Source organism: Cygnus atratus, chromosome 21 (genome assembly GCF_013377495.2).
Source record: "Cygnus atratus isolate AKBS03 ecotype Queensland, Australia chromosome 21, CAtr_DNAZoo_HiC_assembly, whole genome shotgun sequence".
In the NCBI taxonomy this organism is placed as follows: domain Eukaryota; kingdom Metazoa; phylum Chordata; class Aves; order Anseriformes; family Anatidae; genus Cygnus; species Cygnus atratus.
This window is the reverse complement of record NC_066382.1, coordinates 4,713,626-4,734,979: the sequence shown is the minus strand read 5'-3', so window position 1 is coordinate 4,734,979 and position 21,354 is coordinate 4,713,626. Positions and strand designations below refer to the sequence as shown.

The following is a 21,354-nucleotide window of genomic DNA, read 5'->3' as shown; positions in this document are numbered from 1 at the left end:
CATAAGGGAAATGAAGAGGAGAATATTTCAAACAGATTTGCACTCATTCAACCAGAAGACTGAACCACAGAGATCTGTGATTTTCTCAACCCTTTAAAACCCAAACTAATAACTAAAATACATTTAACTTTAAGGATGATAAGTGCCTCTGAGCATTTAAAGCAGGATTACATAGTCAACATCAATAATCAGAAATTTCAAAAAGATACTCTTTGTGCTCCTACCTTTTTCTTTAACTCGACACTGATAGCATTGGCTTCTTTCAGATACACTGCATTTCCCCAGAGTAGGTCCCTCAGTGAAGTGAACTGGTGAAATTTCCATTTCCTGAAAGCCCACTGTGCGAGTTCATACTCATGTCGTGTCCAGGGCACTAGAAGAGCAAAGACAGAAAACACTGTGGCTTCTTCTCTAAGCCATCACATGAAATAACTAATGTTACTGCTGATGTTGTCGTCAAGTTCTCAACACCCCTTCTGCAGGATTAAAACCAGAAAACAAAAATCTGCATTTTTATTATTTAGTGACAAAAAATAGATTCAATTTTTCTTACCACTGGTATTGGAGATACAATGCTAAGTAAGAGAATTTGGAACATAGAAAGCAAAACAAATCCCAGTCCTATTAGTTTAAATTAGCAATTATTAAAGCCAAATACTAAAACACTGGAACGAAAGCAAGTATTACAGGACTAATAAAGCTCTATCTATTGTCCAGAAATTGAGTTAGTCAGACATGTCACAGTACATAAGGATTCCTACAAAGGAGAAAAAGTAGGTTCAAAAATCAGAACAAAGAAACAAAGGCAACAGTATTATTTTAAGGACACTTTAACCCTGTTAGTACCAAGAAGAGACAGATTCCTTCAAGTTCAAGATGAGCAAATCAAAGCTTGTAGTCAAACTAATCTAGTTTGTGCATTGGTTTAATTTGGGGATGTATATTTACTGTTGATGTGAAACGTTCTATGAATAGGTATTTTACATCTCTGTGCTGTGAAAGTTACAGATCCAAAAGTTATAAAGGGTTTCACAGTTTCCCAGAGCAAGTTTTCTATTCCATTTTCTATTGCAAGAGACTTCACAGCAACTGTTCTTTCAGGCTTGCGTCCAAATTACTTTTAGCTTCAAACTCACCTTCTTCCTCCTCTTCTTCCTCCTCTGTTGTTTCAGCTGCCAAGGATCGTGTCTCTACCTGCTTCTGTAAGGCTTGCAGCTTACTCTCATAGTCCTGCAGGGAGAGAGGAGATACTGTGTAGGAGGACAGACGAAAGCAAGAACAGTCAAGAGACACACAAAAACCTCAGATGGAATGACAGACAAAGAACAGAGATATGAGGACACTTCTGTTAACACGCAGAGGTCACATACCAACATCTACTGTTTTAGTATAGTCTGTCCTTGGACAATAGAAAGAGGGTTGACAGAGGCCAATACAGCTAAGACAGTGTTGTTTTTAAATCATCAGATATCCATGCTCATGTGTATGAGACAAGAAGGTTTACGATTTTTTGTTAAAGACTGAATAAAGTGGATTTTGGGAACCTGCTTATGGGTACATTGGAGGGACATACAGAACAGTATGGAAATAAATTTAATAAAGGGAAGGATAATTCATCTTCATTTTCTCAAACAGAGGGATTAACGGCACCACTGTTTAAAATTTTATTGTATCACAAAGCAATTCGAATTCTAGAAAAAAGATTTTGTTTTAAATTATATTTTCCTTTTTGAGGGGGTAAGTATCCTTTTCTCATCTTGTATTTAATATAACAGAACACGAAATACAACCTCCAAGACAAAAAGGCTAAGCTTCTTTAAGGAAGAAGTGTGTTTGCTCTAAATCTATTCCACACCTTAAGACAATAAAGAAAGATCCAGGAAGTTCTGCCAAGCCTCGTCCTTTCCATGGGAAGGACTGTATGCCCTGGTTCCCTGGGCATACATATATTTACAAAATACTGGAATATACAGGAATAAGCCCCAGTGAAAGATTCAGATTCATCTTGCAGGAAGTGTTTAGATCCCATTTTTCTGATTATAGCAAAGTTGATCAGGGAAATTATTCTGACCTACCCAGGAATCAGAAAGGGACAAGGGCAGATCTCAACACTGGAGGAAGGAAACAATTTGGAGGTGGGAACCATTCCTGGGAGGCAACCATCGGCCTGCCCTGGCACACAGGCAGAGAGGTCTGTGCAGAGGCTTCTACACAACGAGCACTTCCGCACTTCAACACCTTCTGGGGCAAAAGCATTTCCTCCTGTTCAGCTTAATCATGCCTTGAAATAAATGCTACTATGACGCTTTTATTATTTGCTGGTAAAATGAATGCTTCCCAACATTGTTTTTTGGATTTGTTGTTGTTTTTTTTTTATTATTATTTTTTGACAATTACTCTTCTCTACAACTCTTTTAAGGTGTTTAGAACGGATAGCTCAAATTTATTTTTAAAAAAGATAATCCTTTGGCATTTATTGCACAAGTTAAATTGGCTTCTTAGAGGTTTTTCCTACAGTGGCAAGGATGCAAATATCCAACATTCCTGACATTGCCATAACAGCATCACATCAAATTTAACACAATTTCATACATAAAGACTTTTAGACAGTACTTAGAATTCTAAGATAAATCATAAGGGTGTTCCTTTAAGTAATATTTCTTGGAGATAGCATTAAAAAGTGGTAGCTGTGCTCTTAGAACAACACATCAAAAGTACAAGATTTCCAATTAGTTAAGATCCTTACACGCCCCATGGCTTTCAGAAGAGAAAACGACACTATTAAAGATATATGGCCTTCATACGAGACCATCATATGAGACCACATTTTAATTTTCTAATTCCCTCTTGAAATTTTATTGGGCTAAAATGCCCCTCCATCTGTATCTGCTCCAGTGACTCCATGATGGCTACATACAGCACACGTAAGGAAATCCCAGCCCAACAGCAAAAGAACCAGACAGAATGGGCATAAATAATTTCTTCTGATATTACTCCTGACATTCTCAATTCGCCATGAGGCTTCTCTAGATTTATGGAATCAGCTTCAGACTTACTTATAGCCCTGAAAAAACCCAGGAGTATTCTTAAAGATTCATTAACAAGGGCACTGTTTTTTTTTCCCCAACCACCTATGTAGATAACGCTACTACATTTGAAACCAAGATAAAAGGGGTCAGATGTGAAGTGACAGAAACAAGCTTCTCTTACTTGCAAGGAAAGGCAAAAAAAAATATTTTCCTGCAGCCTGAAGGACATAATCCGCAGGTGTCATTTTGAGCGACTAGATTACAGAAATGAAGAATGTGCTGGACAAAAGCTCCATGGAAAAGCTTTTCAGTTAATGTTTAAGTAGAATCTTTGATCGGATTCTTTCAGAAAAACTGGAAAGCTGCAGAGGGAACAGTCAAAAATCAGGAACATTCCGCTATCTTACTTCCAGCATGAAAACACACATACTCATTACATTCATTCATTGACAAAGACTTGCTTCTTGTCTTCCCTCTGTATTTTCAGACTTGTAAGCCAAACAAATGCAAATAATGCGTAATAAAATACTTTTTTTTTTTTTTTTTTTTAAATATCCACACTAACAAACTATACATTACTTTAAAAGCAGAAGAATTCAAGTCTGTTTTCCCATAATGAAAAAATAGGTACCGCTTCTCTACGCAGAGAAACAGGACTAAGATTGCCTCCTGGCACTTGATACTCTGGCAGTACTTAGAAGTAATTGGCACTGAGCAACTGATGACAGATGAATTTCAGGTTGGTTCACTTACAGAGCACTGACTGAGGATTGGTCAGCTCTGCTGAGAGACTGGCCAGCTCTACTGAGCAGCCTTTCCAGATCTAATTAGTGATAATACACATGTAATTGTTAGTACCAATGTAAAGGTACCTCAAATGCTAGAAAACAAACAAAAAAACGCATCTATAAGAAGCTGTCCTGAAGTTCTATGCCTGAGACTCGCTGGAACCCAATGCACATTGTTGCACAGCTTCATACTGTGTTTTAATCATCAGCTCCAGGAATGCAGTAAAAGGGAATGCAAACTTTATTTTGCCCAGGGGCATGGAAATAGGTAAGGCCATGACAATCATGGCTTTCTGAAAACAGAAAAATTATATGCCCCGACTAGGCTTAACCTCTTAAGACCAGACTGGGTCAGCTTTTTCATCAGAACACTATCACAACGTGGATACTTTGGACCTAGGTGATGTCTGCAAGGGTACTGTGGTCTATGGGAGTCCCTCCTCCATTTGAGGCATACAAAAAAAGTCAGTTTCAAATAAATACAGACCAGTCAGCTCTGTATTTTCTCCAGGATTTAGATAAACAGCACCTGTGATGCTGCAATGGTATAGTACTGAAGACAAGTATGGCTTGTAACCCCCTGCATTATGATTTTATCTATTTATTTTACATAAACTACATGACAGCAGACACAAATCTGTGTAAGTTGCTGTTCACACAACTATACAGCAGAAACATCACGGTGAATGTACTTGCAAGAATCAGACTGAGGAACAATTAGAGAAACCTTAAATTTAACTCACCTAGAACAATACCGACCCCAAGACAAAAAATAAAATCAGGACAAGCCTGCAATATGGTATAGTACTGAGACAAGTCCGACACTTACAAGAGTATTTCATAGTTTATTGAAAGAGCACTTGTTACAATACAAACCAGTTCTGCTTTTCACGAGGCAGATGCTTGCTCTTAAGACAATTCAAAACTTATATTTTCTTAAACAATGGACAGATCTGAAAATCCCATGTAATTCAAAGGCATCTCACTGCTTTCTTTACAGTACAAATGGGCACACAGCATAGAATTCTCATTTGGCAGCTCCTGAAGTGGTTCAAAGGGAAGTATCAGTCAAATGTCAACATATAAAGGATAAAGGACAAACCTCTAACATATAAAGAATAAAGAACAAACAGTGAGTGTTATTGAAACTATGCTGAACGCACTGATAAAAATAGCATCCTCTAGTTTGACAGATCCCCAAGATTGTGTCAGAAAGGACATTGAAGTCAATCAGAGGAGAGTTAGTGTCATGCATTTCCCCACCCAACCCCCAAATCCACATGTCCCTAGTGTGTCTTAAAGGACATTTAATCAATCATCACTAAGGCACAGGTGGATACAAGCCAGCTGTCAAAGCACACAGCACATCAGCACTTAGCAATGGCAATTAAGCTCACTAAAACAGCACTCCCATCACGGATGCCACATTTCCATTAACCTGAAAGCCTTTTCCACAGTCTTCTATGAAAGCAGCTGTATTAGTGTTCATTAGCCCCATTAATGCAGGATTTGAAGTGAGAGGTGTGCATATTTCTGAATACTGCAAGGAGATCCATGAGTTCTCACACTTTCCCTTCTAAGACAAGGCACTACATTCTAAAAGTGGCTGATTATTTTAAAAGATTTCTTCCCAAGTTTCATTTTTGTAATAACCTCCCTGAAGCCCAGGAAGAAAGCTGCTTCTCTGAGCAGGCTGGACTCCTTCTGTCAATGACTACTCCTTTTTCAAAGGAATGGTATGTCAAACCATCCAGCAAAATGAGCGAGGTTGTTTTTCTAGTGCTGCACTAAAACAGGGGGGTAACAGATTGATGACCACCTATTGTTCATCATCACCACCATCCAAACCATTTATGGGTATTTTTTTTCAGCATTTTATGCTGAAGTAAGTTGGGGAAAAACTTTTTAGAATTTAGCATTTAAACATGGAAGAGCAGGATCTATTTTTAATCTCCTGTCAGTACATGTACTTGCATGGACTTGAAATTGTGTCGTGATTTTGTGGCAGCCACAATCCTCAACAAATAAATGGGACAACAGAATCCTGACTTGTTCTTCTCTCACCGCCTACCCCTAACGCCGACCACTACCTCTTTGGCTCAGGTATTCTACAGAGCTAAGAGGATTTTCCAGAGCATACATTTGTAAGAGAGCCCAAGCCTTTCTGAGGTTATGAAAGAGAACTCATTGCATGTCAAGGGTAAAGTGCAATGCACTCATAAAACAGAATTCTCAAAAGAAAGGCACCAGGACAACAGTATTTGCAGCCTAAAATCTCATTTAGCAATTTTGACTCAGGCTCAAACTAAGTATTGCTCATCTACAAGGCTTCCTTTTTTTTTTTTTTTTTTTTTTTTGAAAAATATCAAGGCTTTTTGGCCATGTTCTATTTCCTTTGTTCACATAGGCCAAACATGAGACAAATGCAAATTGCAAAGCCATAGGTGGACAAATGAATTAAACCTTCCGTAAAACAAGTCCTAAATGGTAGGACTAACTGATTCTACTAGGACAGTCAGACTTTGGATCTCCTATATCCGAGGGCCAGTATTCTATCAGTAAGGCATGTGCAGAGGCTGCAGTGGTAACACTTGATTAAACTATACATAAATGGTGCATGGCTGCCACTTACCATGTGTTGCAACCAGCGCCTATACCATGCACAATTGGGAAAGGGGAAAAAAAGTAGGACAAGAAATAAAAATAAGATGGAAGGTAAGCATGAGGCATTTTCTACTTATCTACAGCTATGTTGAAACATGCAGAAGTAACAATTACCAGTAGGGCTTGTATTTTAATCAAAAATAAGCAACCTCAAGTAAATCAAGGATATTTGTGCAAAAGAGCACAAGTCACTTAACTGTACAAATGCACTGCAAAGTGGACCAATCTCACCAAATCTGGTATAGTATCCAAGTTCGCTTTTAAAATTTTATTCAAGTTAAACTTAACAGCAAAAGTAAGTTCTCCTCAGAGCTTTAGATTGGCTTATGCTTATGTCCACAGATTTTTAGAAGTACGCTCAATTTTGTTTTGCACCTTAAGAAACTCAGAAGGAAAGGTCTATAATCAAAAATGGGACTCTCCAATTGAGACGAAACACCAAATTCATAAAAAGATTATTGCTTAATCAGTATTTTTCGTGTAATTTGTTTAAAAGAATCTGAAGTAGGGATTGCAAGCATTTGTTTTATGGCAAATCACTTGCAAGTACAGACACCTCAGATCAGAATAGATATTAAAAATTCTTACTTGCATGGGGAGAAGGAAAAATCATCTTATTTTTTCCTAAATGTGACCTTCTCCTTTATTAAAAAAAGTCTGGAAACATGGGTATAATCCAAGACCAGAAACACTAACATGAGGTATCACATTAAGATGAAACAGTTCAATTAACCTATCTTTACCCCAGCCAATTCAAAGTAGCGATTGATAAATCTTCGTAAGAATAACTACCTCCCAGACTTACAGCCTGAGAAAGCTGAAAACAAAATAAGAACTAGCTCTTTGAGGCTTCTTCCTGCACCAGAGTATTAAAAAAATCTCGGTTCCTTTCTGCAATCTCCGTATAATAATTAAGAACTATTATACTTAGAGATGCAATCAGAATTAGAAAAAACTCATTTCCAACATATTGCTTCAAACATATATATCCTGACATCAAATTCCATTCAGGCAAGTTTAACTGTCACAGCAATTTCATACCAATAATTATGAACTTAAGCAGAAGGACAGAAGACATTTCCTACTCAGGTAGTAGGATTGTGGCCCAATAGCTCTTCTTAATTTCTCTATACAAAAAGCCACATTATCTTGTCAGCCAACATTTCATTTACAGATTATGGAGAATTTGGGTTAAGAGTGGAAAATATTGTACTGAAGAGCCAGATCGATTTAAAAACAGATGGTCAGTTTCCTTATTTCTAAAAAAAAAAAAAAAAAAAAAAAAGGCACAAGAAACATTCAATGCTATAAACTAAATTCCTTTTTTGATTGTCTACATAAAAACACAGGAGGAAGGTAGCACTTGGTGAGTTCCAGACAATATTTTCAACATTAGAAAAATACTCCAAGACACACAAAAAAATTGGTAAATGAGCTAGCAGAGAAGTTCTCCCCTCCACAACCCTCCCTCCAAATCTTCTAATCTATGACGAAAGTTCTTAAAATTTGTCAGTGTTCTTCCAATCGGGGTTGTTACAACTGCACCAAAAGTCACATGCAAACTGAACGGGCTGAAGCACCGGTACCTTGTGCCGAATTACTCAAGTTCTACCTGGCCAAACCCAAGACATAAGCAAAGCCAATCCTGGCTGTTTCTTAAGAAGCCAGCATTGCCCCTGCTTCCCTCCTCCCCGAGACTAGCCTTGGCCAACTAATCATACGGTAGTTTCTCTGCCCGCTTTGAGGTTAGGTGCTGAGAACTGGCGCCTCATCCGTGGGGGCGTCACAAACTGGTTATAGTGGTTAAGCCGGTCAGTCTGTTTCGGGTGGGAGTTTGCTGTACTGCCTTCTGCACTGCCGCCAGTGCTATGATTGCAGTAAGGCTGCCGGTGCTGGTGGATGTGGCGCTTTTGCTGGAAAGTCTGCAGGTCTGGGTTCTGCTGCCCACTGTACGAGTGCAACGATTCAGACGAGCCTGATGCCTGCCGCCGCAAGGTTTTTTGAGAGCCGTTGTTGAGAGAATTGCTTCTCCAACGCAACTGGGGTTGCTGCTGATGATTGCTAGGCTGGGCCTGAGTGTTTAGCTGCTGCCTGTTAATTTGGATATTATCTTGATTCCTCTGGGGGCCATAAAGATTCCACAGCTGCTGAGGGTCCTTAGGGGCAGCTCTGCTTTCTTTTTCTTTGCTTTCATCTTTGTTCTTATCATCATCTTTTGGAATTCTAACCTCAATAACTTCATCCTCTGTGATAATTATGTGAGTGCCCGGACTCCATGAGTTTCTATGCTTGGGGTTGCTTTTGAAAGGAAACCGTGGCTTACGATTTTCAGGCGGGATAAATCGGTGAGGCATATTTTGTCGACGAAGCTGTTTTGCTATTTCCTGCTGCTGCAGATTTTTAAATCGAATCTGTTCTTGCCTCATCCAACGTAATCTCCCACGTCGGAAAGCTGGATCACCTGCCATTAACTGAGAAACACGCTCCTCTTTAGCAAGATCATCATTCTCACTTCTTTTTAATTCGCCTGTGGGCTTCTTATCCACATCCGCTACACTGTCAGAGTTTGGAGACTTATCATTAGCTGTGGTTGACTGAGCTTTCTCTGAAGACCCTATCAGAGGCAAAACCTTCTCCATTTTTAGCATCTTATTTCTAAGAACTTTTATCTCCTCATCCTTCATGTTGTTCTGCTTCTTCACTTCTTGCAAGATATCTTCCAATTTGTCTATATGCACCTTCAGGTCATCCACATCAGTTACTCCTTTGCCGTTGCCCATAACATCTTCAATTTTCTCATCTCCAACTCCTACCGTATCCCAGACATCACGGGCAACAGCTCGCCACGATTCACGCTCATTCGGATCTTTTTTCCCATACATGGCACAAAGCTCCTTCATTTTAACAATGGCCAGAGCCTCAATCTCCTGTCTAGTGTGCCTGAAGTCATTGAGTGCTACCTCATAGCATATCTCTTTCACAGCCTGGATCTTTAAGTCTGAGATGGTAACCCACTTGGAGTCTTTGCTAAGGCGTCGGCGTTGGGGTATCTGGTACATTTTAATAGGCTCTCGTTTCTTCCCACTGCTGGGGAGGCCACACTTTTTTACAATGGTTTGGAGCTTGCTGGGGGGCAGCTTCTCTCTCAGGGAAGTGATCAGTCTCCAACTCTCCTCACACGATCTCTTGTCCGAATCATCCCCACTATCAGAGTCTGCATCCTTTGGAAAAACAAAAATCAAGAAGTGGCCCCAAAATAACCAAAATTAAAATTGTAAGAAAATGGAAAAGCTAAACAAGAAGTAGCAGGCAAAGAAAACTAAATCAAAAATCAAAATAGAACAAGTGAAGTCCCTGAAGACTGAGTGATAAGACATTAACGTGCATCTTCGAGAATCATGGACTGTCAAAATTGGCCCTCTTCACTACATTAAGATTAACATTACTTAGAAGTCTCATCATCTTGAAATATCAGATAATCTAAACTCTTCCCTCCCAATCCCTTCCAAAAATCTTTATAATGATCAAGAAAAACAAAGTTCCTGATTAAAAAATAAAAATAAATATCAAGTGTCAACTGCACTTCACACATGCTACAAAGACATGCAAATCCCCGCCACACACATTTGCCTTGGTTACTGCTGTTGCTTCTTTCAGCAAATCCTCCCCAGGTAGGTGAATACAACAGCCATCATAGAAGATGTCATGAGCAGCCAGAGTAAGTCAGGTTAACACTGGTTAGTAACGTTGCACATGGTTGCAGGGATGCTCAAGTTTAGAATCCGCTTCACTACAACAGCAGCCAGAGAAGTGTTAGACGATAAGAAAATATGAAACAGAAGCAGCCGAAAGGTTTCAATGTTAAAAGGACTGTAAGTGCCACTATGACAGGTGAAGACAGTGGTTCATACTCCAAGACTTGCTACAGGCTAAAAGGATATCCGGAATCAGAGTTTCAGAGGTGGGTTTATTTTGTTTATTTTGTGTTTGTTTTTTCCACTTGTCACCTTGTTGTTTAGTTTAAAAAAGCAAAAACATCAACAGTCTTCACTGTCCGAAGAACGAGTTTCAGAAGAATGTAGCAGTAGTGACTTTTTTTTAAACTGTTTTAATTTGAATTCTCAATTTGATATCCTTCATTTGTCCTCTTCTCAAACCCTAGAGCTTCCACATGCTAAGAGTTATGCTTGTTTTGCTTCTTCATTATAAGTTTTCCATCTTTTGCTAAATCATTTGTAATGAGCAGTGCTTCAGGTTTTCATATGCCGGGAATATTTATTCAGGTATACTGCCACCAAAAGTTAAGCATATCCATTATTGCTTACTGCAGCCAGGAGTTAGTCAGACTACCTTTTTTTTTTTTTTTAATTAAAAAAAAAAAAGGATTACTAATTTAAGACCTCTCCAACAAACAAAAAGAGTCCTACGTAATTAGTGTGATCCACTAGAAACCACATCATCTTCAATAAAACACACAGCAGTCAGTCTCTAACGAACCTCTAATGTCTGTATTTTTCACATGAAGAATTAAAATACATTAGAAGTCAGGAACATTAACAGCCAGTTACTCTACAACCAAAGGAAACCGAGGTAATTTACTCTGCACCACAGGTTTCTAGACTTAAGACTTCGGGTAGAGGACCACGAAGAATGGGGAATACAATATAATTGGTCTTAGGAATGATGAAAAGGAGTAAAAGCAGTATTGTTCTACCCTATGGTCAACAAGCTCTATAGCCTAAGAATCATGTTACGTGAGCTTCTTGTGACCTTATGTATCTTTAGTATTCAAGAATAGCACTAGAGAATCATCTTGTACTAGTTCAGGCCAAAACATGAACAGAACGCCAGATTATGAACAGAACCAACTCGTCATGACTTTACAGGCAACAAACTCTGCGGCCTAAGGAAAGATCATCTAACAAACTGCATGTTGCAGTGGAAATAAAAGATGCCCTGAAGGAAAACACTGCACAAACTACACATTCAAAACTACATCCAGAAAGGCAAAATAAACTACTCAGACGTTAAAGCATAAATGCCACAGGATTATTCTTACAGATTACAAGAACTACCATATTACTACTTATAGGTAAATGCTGTCTTGCTTATAAAAAGCTGATTAGGTGACACTATGTAGTCATTGTCCTGCATGCACTCTGAGATTAACCAACCCAATTAATATAGATATGTACTAGCATTCTAACACTAAGGGGTCACTGCAAAAGCATAATGACCAAGAAAACCTGGAAGATAACTTGAGCTCTATTAAACACCTTTTCACATTCAATTTGAAAAATGGAGAACAATTATTTCTACTTCCAAATAATGCCAGCAAGGTGAATAGATATTAGTTGCAAATTTTGGAAGAAGAGTTATCACTTCTCTTTTTTGTATAGCACATCTAACTATAAAGAAATGCCCAAATTGGTTGGCATCTCAGCACAAAACCAAAACATTTTGGAAAACACTATCTTATATCCAAGATCATAATCCCGTTTAGAACACAAAGAGTATTTATATTTCAACATCAATCTTATATAGCAGCAAGATACAGAACCTGACAGTGTAGCTGGATATTGTGGCAACGTAAATACTTTTAAAGTACACAAGCTGGAATGCATTCCCAGATTTCCCGATCACTATTCAATTGCTGTTGAGAGCTAAAGAATGCATTAATCCTGTCCATTCCAGACTGCATAGTGACACAAAAGTGACAAGATGTGTCAAGAAGTTGTGCTGTATGCTCATTAAGCAGTGTAAAAAGCAGTATCCTGCTTAACTGACCAGTGACCTCATTTGTTATGATCCTTACAACTAGGAAAGCTGTCCTTTAGAAATTACATTGGTAATGCATGCAGGATAGTCTTCCACCTTTGCCCACTAAGTGATCAGCAAAAAAAAAAAGCTGAAAGAAACTATTAACTATACTACAGTATTAGACGAACAACTATTTAAATAAATCTTCCCCTAATCATAAGTACAGGGAGAAACAAATTTCCGTTCACAACACTTGCAGCAATACAGCCTTATTTGAAGTAGATCCCCAGGCAGCCAATTCTCTCATTTAATTCATACAGCAGCTTCGCATATGCCTGTCACCAAAATTTAAGGGATGGAATTGCATCTCCTTTGACACACAGCCAAACCTCGATGCTTTTTTTCTTTTCATGTGGAATTGTTTTTTGCAGTACTACTTTCAACTCCACAAATTAAAAAAATGAAACTGAAGAAACATTATGTTAGTTGCATCTCAAACTCCTTTCTGAACTAAGTCTTGCTTTGACTCAAAGTCTGCAGCAACTCCTCTCCACCCAAGAAGAGTACTCCCTTGTAATGGAGTAGAGATGCAGAAGGCTTTAAGTGTACTGTATAATATAAATATAAAAAAAAAAGGATGTAGCTTCTATCTATGGAATCCAGAGTACTCTGCTCCACTATGCTTTTGGGAGAAGGCTAAGAGTGGTTTAAACCTCTGCATGCCTTTATCATGAAGTTTTCAGGGGTCTCAAACTTCTAATACAAACAAATGGACTGTGACTTTGGAAATCTTGGTGGAATTATGGCACAACTGCATTTACATTCTGGCTAAAAGACACACAGCGTAGTTAAAGCAGAATCAGGAGACTCAGATTTTGTAAGGAAATCTAAATTTCGTTCCTAGGCTTGGTCATGTTTTCAAAATTCACAGGATGCTTGGAGATGCATTTCTATTTGTAATGAACTTCAGAAGACGTTTGTTGTGAAAAGACTGAAGTCTTAAACAGGAAATCTGATAAATTAAGTCTGATTATAGGAAGAAATAGGTGAAATGGTGGAATTGCCATTGTTCTGAATGAGTTAACGTTCCCTTTGCACACTTATTCCCTAGTCATAACCCCACCATCAGCACGTGTAGCATTAAGAACCTTATAAGGAACTCCATGCAGGGGAAGGGAGAAGGGTTAAAACATGCACAATGCAGCAACATTTTCAGACATCATTCAGAAAAAATAAACCTAGCATATCATTGTTCTAGGAGTCTCTTTGGCAGCATAAAATTAGTACCTTCTGGTGATCCAAGATCAAAATCAAGGCAAACATCCCAAAAAGTAGCTGATTAGACTATTGAAAATGAACTTCAAAAAACGTAAGAGCACAGAAATGCTCTTCTTTAAGGTTACATTGCAAGAAATCTGACCTGTCCCAACAAGAACTGATTAAAGCCTCTTCAGTGTCAATTACATTCCCAAATTAACACGAAGGAGCTCACTCACACTGATCATAATCCATTGTAGACACGAAGTATTTAAAAGCAAAGGGATAACTGCATTGTGCAGACAACCCAAGCAGGTTTCCTAAACTTTCAGATAAGCAAGGACAGGAATTACTGTTGGCCAAAGGTATAGTTAATCTGAAGTAAGGACACATACCAGCCTTTGCTGCTCCAACAAGAGATCTGCTTCCTCTTTTTCCTTCTTATACAAGATCTCCATTTCTTGTAATCTGAAGACAGACAGAAGAACAGAAATAGACAGATGATACTAGTTTCACGTTGGTGTTGATCTAAACACAAAATCCACTAAATTACAATGACAAGAGTAAAAGTCGTTCCATTTAAAAAGAATTACTTGTTATAAAGTTACTGTTTGTTTTTTTTTAACTCCTTTAACCTAAAAAAATAAAATAAAAAAGTACAATTTACTAGGATCTATCAATTCAGTGCATTTAATTTGTTACACAGGAGATGTCTATTATGGTACTACATAAGTGAAGCTACCTAAAAGTTACAGTGCAGTCCTTCACCAAAATCTGGTCTAGGGAATTAATGGCAGGTGCTTAACTTTTTTTTTTTTTCTTTTAAGGAGCTACAGCACTGAAGTAAAATTGAGGAAGTTTTCTGAACTTTCACTAGAGGTAGCGGTGACACTAAACGTCTGAACGAGCACTGGAATATGTTGGAAGAAGGGTACTCGAACTCCGTTTATTTTTGGAAGGTTCATTTAAAAGTCTTCCATATATACAACAGACATTAGCTTTAGGTTTTGCACTGACACAACTCATAGCCTACAGCTGTATCCTTCTTGTTGCAAGAAGAAATTCTGAGTTCTTTCGTTACCTTTTCTCCATCTCCTGCTTCATGTCAATGCCCTGCTTCTCCAGAAGCTCCCTCTGAGCAAAAGTCCAGTCAACTGGCTCAGAGGGAGTCTCAGCTGATGGTGTTTTCTCTCTTTCTGCTCGTGCTTGCTCTGGATGGTTGAATCGGAAGACATGGTTCTTACCCATGATGATACGATTTCCTAAAAATAGCAACACAAGTTAATTCTTTCAGGATTCCAAGGCAATTAAAAACATCACTGAATGATTCATCCCATTTATCCTCACATGGCAGCAGAAAAGATTGCTCAATGAGGATTTTAGTATACATTCAAATTAGTGGGTGACAAGGAAGAAAAGAATGTCTGGTTTGTACAGAAAAGGCTACTGGTGATAAGAAGCAGTGCTCACAGAGGATGGCATCACCCTCAGAGATCCGATCAAACATTCTGGAAAAATTTATCAAAAATTAAAGGATGGACTTGGAGACTGACCAGCTGTTGCAGCAGATAAAACATTCACTAAGTCCCATTCCTCATCTTTATTGACAGCACTAAAACATGGGCAAAGGCCAATTTAGCAGAAATTTCAGCTTGGAAAAAGTCTAACTTCAAAGAATGGAATGCACGGTGCTTACTTTTCTTTAAAATGTGGTTTACATGTATTGATTTAATTTGTACCCTCATCAGTAATATTTATAGAAGGATTTTAGTTTCTTTTAAATAATGTGGGAAGAGCTGAAGAAATGTAATATCATAAATCTTTCAGCTAAATCCTAGAGATATCAGATGTCCAAAGAGCCTGAGACATGTGCTTGATGGAAGACTGTGAAATTCCTCTGCTCTCCCAGAGAACATATTAATGTAGTTAAAATAAAAAAATATATTCCAGTAAGTAGATCTCCAGAGTAACCAAAATTGCCCTTATGAATATATTACTAGAACACAGGCATTTCAAGATGTCAAAGCCATATCTAAATTGCCCAGGTAACTCAATTGTCTAGATGCAGAGGCAAATATCTACTTTTTTTTAAAGAAAGTAATTACTAAAGGGTAGAGTCATGGTTTTCAGTATGAGCCATATGCTGTCAGAACAACAAAACATTTGCCCTTCGTTGTTCAGGCTTGTACTGAAGTCAGTATGCTTGATTCCATGCAAATACTGACTTATAACTTGGTGCAAATAATTCTGAGGTGGTTTTGTTTGTTTGTTTTAAACCAGAGGAAAATGAGGAAGGACAAAGAAAGCATCGTGTCTTGAAAAAGATGGGTTAAAAAGCATAATTTAGAGAACTCCCTCCCTCCCCTCTAATTCCTTCCCCACACGCCTTTCTAAAGGAATGTAGGGGACTGAGTGGGAAACCTAATGAGAGAAAAGAGAAGCTGTTGTACTCCTGCAGAGGGTCATATCTTAGCTTTGCCAGGAAGCTGGGAATTTTCCATCAGCAGCTGGCAGTCTGTCTGCTCTGTCTCACTGAGACTGCCAAGGGCAATAGGCTTGGGCAAGAATGTACTAGAATAATACCAGGGTAAGCAAAAGGACAAGGAGGATGCTGTGTGGCAGTGAATATTTAAGTACACTTACAGCTAATGCAGCAAAGAATGAAAAAAACCTGCTGATAAGAGAAAAATGCTACCAACTTGTTTAAAAGCTGCACTCCAAGAAGGTAATACTCCTGCCCTTTAACAGCACCCAGCACTTTCAAACAATTATGCAAATGTCACAAAGGAACAATTCTTTGACAATCTGAAAAAAATGTCTGTTCTAACATTTCTTACCTGAGCGCAACTGCACAGGCTGCACAACCCTCTTGCCATTAACATAGGTTTCTGATCTTTCACAGGGCTCCAGAGTAACAATAACTACAAAGAAAACAACAACAAATGAGACTTTAGAGAGCACTATATAGAAACAGCTAAGCGTGCAGACCCTCATTTTCTGGCTGTCTTCCTACTAACACCATAACAAGATAAAAGTGAATCACTTCTTCACACTACAATGGTTAATAAAACCCCACCAGAGAATCAACACTACTGGCATCTCAATATTGCAGGTGCCAATTATTACTAGTTATTTTATAGTTTTTCTGTATTTCCAACACTTTACTAGGGGAAGTAGATCTTTACCTTCACCATTGTTGTTCCTCTCACTCCGGAAGATACAGTGCTCTTCTTTGATATGAGCCCCACTCAAAACAATATCCTGCCTTCGCTCAGCATCAGCTTGGCCAACCCTGAGTCCAATAGAAAACATTTCAAGAGCAAGTCAGACACTTTCTACAACTCTGTAAGACACTACGGCTATCCTTCAAGTGAAAGGTTTGTAGTGCTTAACTCTGGGTTGTACAGGACATAACAGATTTACTGGAAATTGAATGAAACTAGCTTGAGAAAAGGAAAAAAGTTCTCTCCCTGAAAACATACAATCTAAAGAGAGAATTGAAACATTAAAGATGTCTGAATTTGAGGTATTTCCTTCCCTGTGTAGTCCCCCTCTCGCTACAAAGTGAAGCGGAGGAGAACAAAGGGACAGGAACTTCCAGTGGTCCATTTCAGCCAGAATTATCCCTTCCAATAATTACCATCTGCACTTCAACAAAGAAGCAAAAATGGCTCAGTAGGCTCTTGCTGAATAATTTGATACCACAAGCAGTTTTATGTAGCTTCCAGACAACAAGAGGAGGTTGACTGTATCCCAGAAGCATGAAGATTCATGTCCATTCCAAACTGAAATATTTGAGCAATTCTACATATTTGCTATTCATAAAAATGGACAACTTAATTTTCAATCCTAATGTTTATGAACTTGTTGCTTTGCTTATTACTCTACAGATTTCTACTGCCAGCTGGCTAGACTCAAAATTTATCATGATTTCTTAAGCCCTAAGCTATTGTCATTGTTCCGTGGTGAATTCTCTACAAGTTTCATACTCTTTTAATTAGGTCCAATGCAAGCTGGAGTAGTACAACAGCACCTGTCTGCGTACTGTACTCCATTGGTACCCCAGGAATATAGAAACCAAGCAGCCAAACAGTGCTTAATGCACCAGAGTTAAGGAAACCAGCCTCACTTCTCCCAAGAATCTTGACAACAAGTTTTAGAATATAGTCTGTTTTTAAGTTCCAATTTTGGCAATTAAATTTCGGCTCATGTATGTGAATTCAGAACTACACTAATTGCGCATTTACACTATCAGCCAAGAACACCACGTGACTGGCTATAGAAGCGTATTACAAAGACAAGAAGGCATTACATCCAAGAAGACAGCAGAAGAGGCATGGATAACAGTTTGTTTATATGAAGTGAAAGCTCAGCCCTATTCCATTTCCTTTTATCAAATACTGTGGTTTTCAATCCTCAGATCATCAAAATAGCATTCCTAGTGTTCCATTTCTTCTGTTTCCCTATATTTCAGAAGGGATATTCTGCTTTCTTGTACTGCCCAGTGCAGTAATAAACATCTTATAAAGCAGAACAACTGCAAAAATTACTTCTAAAGCACAAAGTAAACTCTAAAGGGAAATCAATTTGTGTACTTTTGCACCTACAGCAAACGTCATGCTTTCTTTATACACGGAAGTTGAGTAACTCAAGGAACACTTATTATTTAAGCTCAAGGTGTCTCCAGCACAGGAACTTAAGCGAGCAAAGAACCAGACATCAGCATATTACTACCAACCCTCACCTAGTAATACCATCTTTGATGTAGTAGAGCAGACATTCAGACATGAGTGGATCTTCATTAAGGTTTACAAGATGAGGAGTCTGAAACAAAAAAAGAAAAGTTAATTAAGAACTGAGGACCTACTTCCATGCTTCTTCCCACAGCTGTGGAGAGTGCAGATTAATCCAGTTTTGCTATGTATACCCAGGTTATTCCATAATCCATCTTTTAAAATATAACCTCCTGCAGTACTGGAGAGCATCACAAAGTTAACAGCAGAAATACAGCTCAGATTAGTTGATATTTCAGACAAAGCAAAGAGGGGGAATAGTTACGGCTTCAATTTAAAAAAAACAATTCCTCAGAAAGTCTCCGTAAACTCTGATATGGGATGGCCAACACAAGAAAACGGTGCTTAATTAAAACTTTGAAACTGATGTGGAATCAACTTTGGCTTTCCTTGGAAGTTGTTTTGGCAAAGCATCCATTAAAGTCAAAGGAAAATCTAGAACTACCATCATTTTCTGATACAAACAACTAAAAAGCTCTTCATCTAAAGTGCTTCTAAATTTAAGTTCACTACAGTTACTAAACCAACCTTCTTTGGTGAAAAAACCCCATTGGAATCAGCAAACAAGTCACATGGCCTTGGTGTGAAAATCTAGCCAGTAAGATAGCAGTAAGCACAAGCACAAAAGAAAAGCAAAAATGGTTAAACAATGGAAGATGATGATAAAAGTGTTAATAAGCCTCCCTTCATTCTGTTACTCTCATTTAGAACGACTAAACAAAAGGAAATAAGTTTGGTTAAGATTCATTGAAAACACTGTGTTCTTCAACTCATTGTAGCTGCAAAAAAGTTTACTTAATAGAAATGTTAATAGCACTTAGTAATTTTAGAGCTTCCATGAACTGTCTGTTCACAATGAAACTTCCCTTTGAATGAAGAAGTCTGATTGCTTATGGCCCAATGGAAGACTAACTAGAAAGACAGAAATAAGGGGTTAAAAGACGTTTTTTAACCCCTAAAATTCATGAGGGCTCCTAGAACTGTAGCCAAAGATATGCCATGCTATCAACCCTGTTCACAGCATTAAAATAGACATTCAGAGCTGTATGAACTTCTTGAATCACAAGAAAACTTGAGAAACCAAATCCCAGACATACTCAACTGCTATATCAACACCATGACTGTACTACTTGACACTCTGAAATTCAAGCTGTACCCTATACAGATATGTGAGATCACTTTATATACTACGCTCTAAGTCTGAATGTGTCTGTCACAGGCAACAGAAGGCTTTGTAAAAAATAAAGTTCAACCATTTGAAAGATGATGCTGGCTAAACCTGCTATTCACTCCTTCTGAGACCTGCTATTTACCCAAGGACAATGGTCTTCAACATTCTCCTGTACAGCATTCCTCAAGCATGAACTGAAGAATTTTCCCTGCTCTCTTCTTTGATGAGAATATAAGTAATTAAATTTCCACAATCCATTTCAAGTAGTTTCCTGTCATCAAAAGCACAACCAGTAGATTCAGTAATGGCTGCACAATGTAATACCTTTTAATTTGTGAAGTGTGCAAAATTTACCTCAGAGAGTTCAATTTATAGCTCAGCTGGTAAAACCACAGTGCTGTCCTAGTAGCATATGATTATATCTATACTGGTACCTCAGAAGCATTAAATCTTTATTAAGAACTTCAAAATTTTCTATCTACCACAATTTCACAACAGCAGCCACAATACTAAGAGGAGAACTAATGAGAGATCTGCAAGGACAGCAAGGAACAGAAGCAGCAAGGACCAGGTCAGAAGTTTTACTTCTAATAAATCCTCTATGGGTAAAAATAAACACTATCTATTACCAAAGCAACTACTTAACTCAGATGGCATTTATACACAAACCTGATCAGCTGAAAATGCATCAAAAGAGTCATCAAAAAGAGTTGATGGCCTCTGAGGGAAAATCTAAAAGGAGATTAGGATCCATAACATAAGAGAAGGAAACGTAAAGAACACTCAACGATTTAGCACCTTTACAAACCTTAGATGCTTCTAGACTAGATACCAAAAGCTAACCAGAGCTCTACCTACTCCAGACATAACACACTAGCACTCCTTTAACATAAAGATAAAACATTTAAACCAACTCTGCTGTCCTATGCCTGCAGACAGGGCCCCATTCACCCTCTGATCAAATTTATTAGACTTGCATATGCAATGCTCACGCTAAAATATTAGCCTATGCTACCTGTTCAAAGATATGAGGTACAAGAAAGTGAATTCCTTTCTTTACACTTCATTAATTCTGCATTAGCTGCATAGATAGCTTCTTTAAGTAGATCATTTTATATTTATAGCATTGATTTATGCCCTCTTTCTGCACAGCTCTGCTTCTTTTAACTTCCAGAAAATAGAACTATTGACATGTATTGAAAGAAATATTCTTTCCCCTGCCCCCATTGTGTTCAGTGGTTGGCTTGTTAGATTTACAATCCCTTTTCTTGTTAACCTTTTTCCACCTTGTAAAATTTCAAGAAAGGGCATCTAAACAAGACTTTGAACTCTTCTATGTATCTCAGAGATGAATAGCCAGAGTACATCAAAGTCACACCCAGTAAACAGCAATGATGTAAGAGGCAGCATTTCTGAGTTGCTATTGATTCAACAGACACACAAGGAGCTACAAACACTTCCACCGGCAGCACAGATTTTTCTAAAGGAAGGCACAGAGTTCAACCATTTGGGCATATCAGAAATCTCCCCATGAACTTTTCATACTGCTTCTATTTCATTGGCACATCAAGCTAGCACAGGCTTCCCTACCTTAATGACCAAAGGAAGCTATGGCAGGCAATATGCTTTACACAGCTCCCTAGAAGCACTGTCATGTCATTTCGCACAACAAACAGCACCCAACTTCATTGCTATGAGCAAAATAATCCTCAGATGTAGAGTGTTCTAATAAAGGTATTTCCAAAGAGGTATTGTAAAAGGAACTTATTCTGCAAAGTGTCCAAGCCTCGCTTGCATTCTCCTGTACCTTACATGGACACAAACCCTTGTGTGAATGGCAGTTCTTTCATCATCCTCTCCCTGCAAGTTGATCTGCCATTGACAGACGTGAT

The 21,354-nt window shown here is 38.3% G+C and overlaps 1 protein-coding gene across 11 annotated transcripts in view; it reads right to left on the bottom strand.

Annotated features, from left to right (window-relative positions):
- Positions 1-21,354, bottom strand: part of KIF1B (kinesin family member 1B) — a 93,747-nt gene that overhangs the window by 30,679 nt on the left and 41,714 nt on the right. For 7 of the 11 annotated variants that reach the window (XM_035557459.2, XM_035557454.2, XM_035557458.2 and 4 more), the window contains 7 exons: positions 18,243-18,322; positions 16,684-16,790; positions 16,336-16,419; positions 14,580-14,760; positions 13,894-13,966; positions 1,137-1,230; positions 225-373 (listed from right to left, as the gene is read on the bottom strand). In XM_035557459.2, the coding sequence (XP_035413352.1) occupies positions 225-373; positions 1,137-1,230; positions 13,894-13,966; positions 14,580-14,760; positions 16,336-16,419; positions 16,684-16,790; positions 18,243-18,322 (768 nt within the window). Of the gene's footprint in view, positions 1-224; positions 374-1,136; positions 1,231-4,642; positions 9,703-13,893; positions 13,967-14,579; positions 14,761-16,335; positions 16,420-16,683; positions 16,791-18,242; positions 18,323-21,354 lie in introns of those variants that run through there. The other 4 variants (XM_035557464.1, XM_035557462.2, XM_035557463.2 and 1 more) reach the window with 1 other exon arrangement.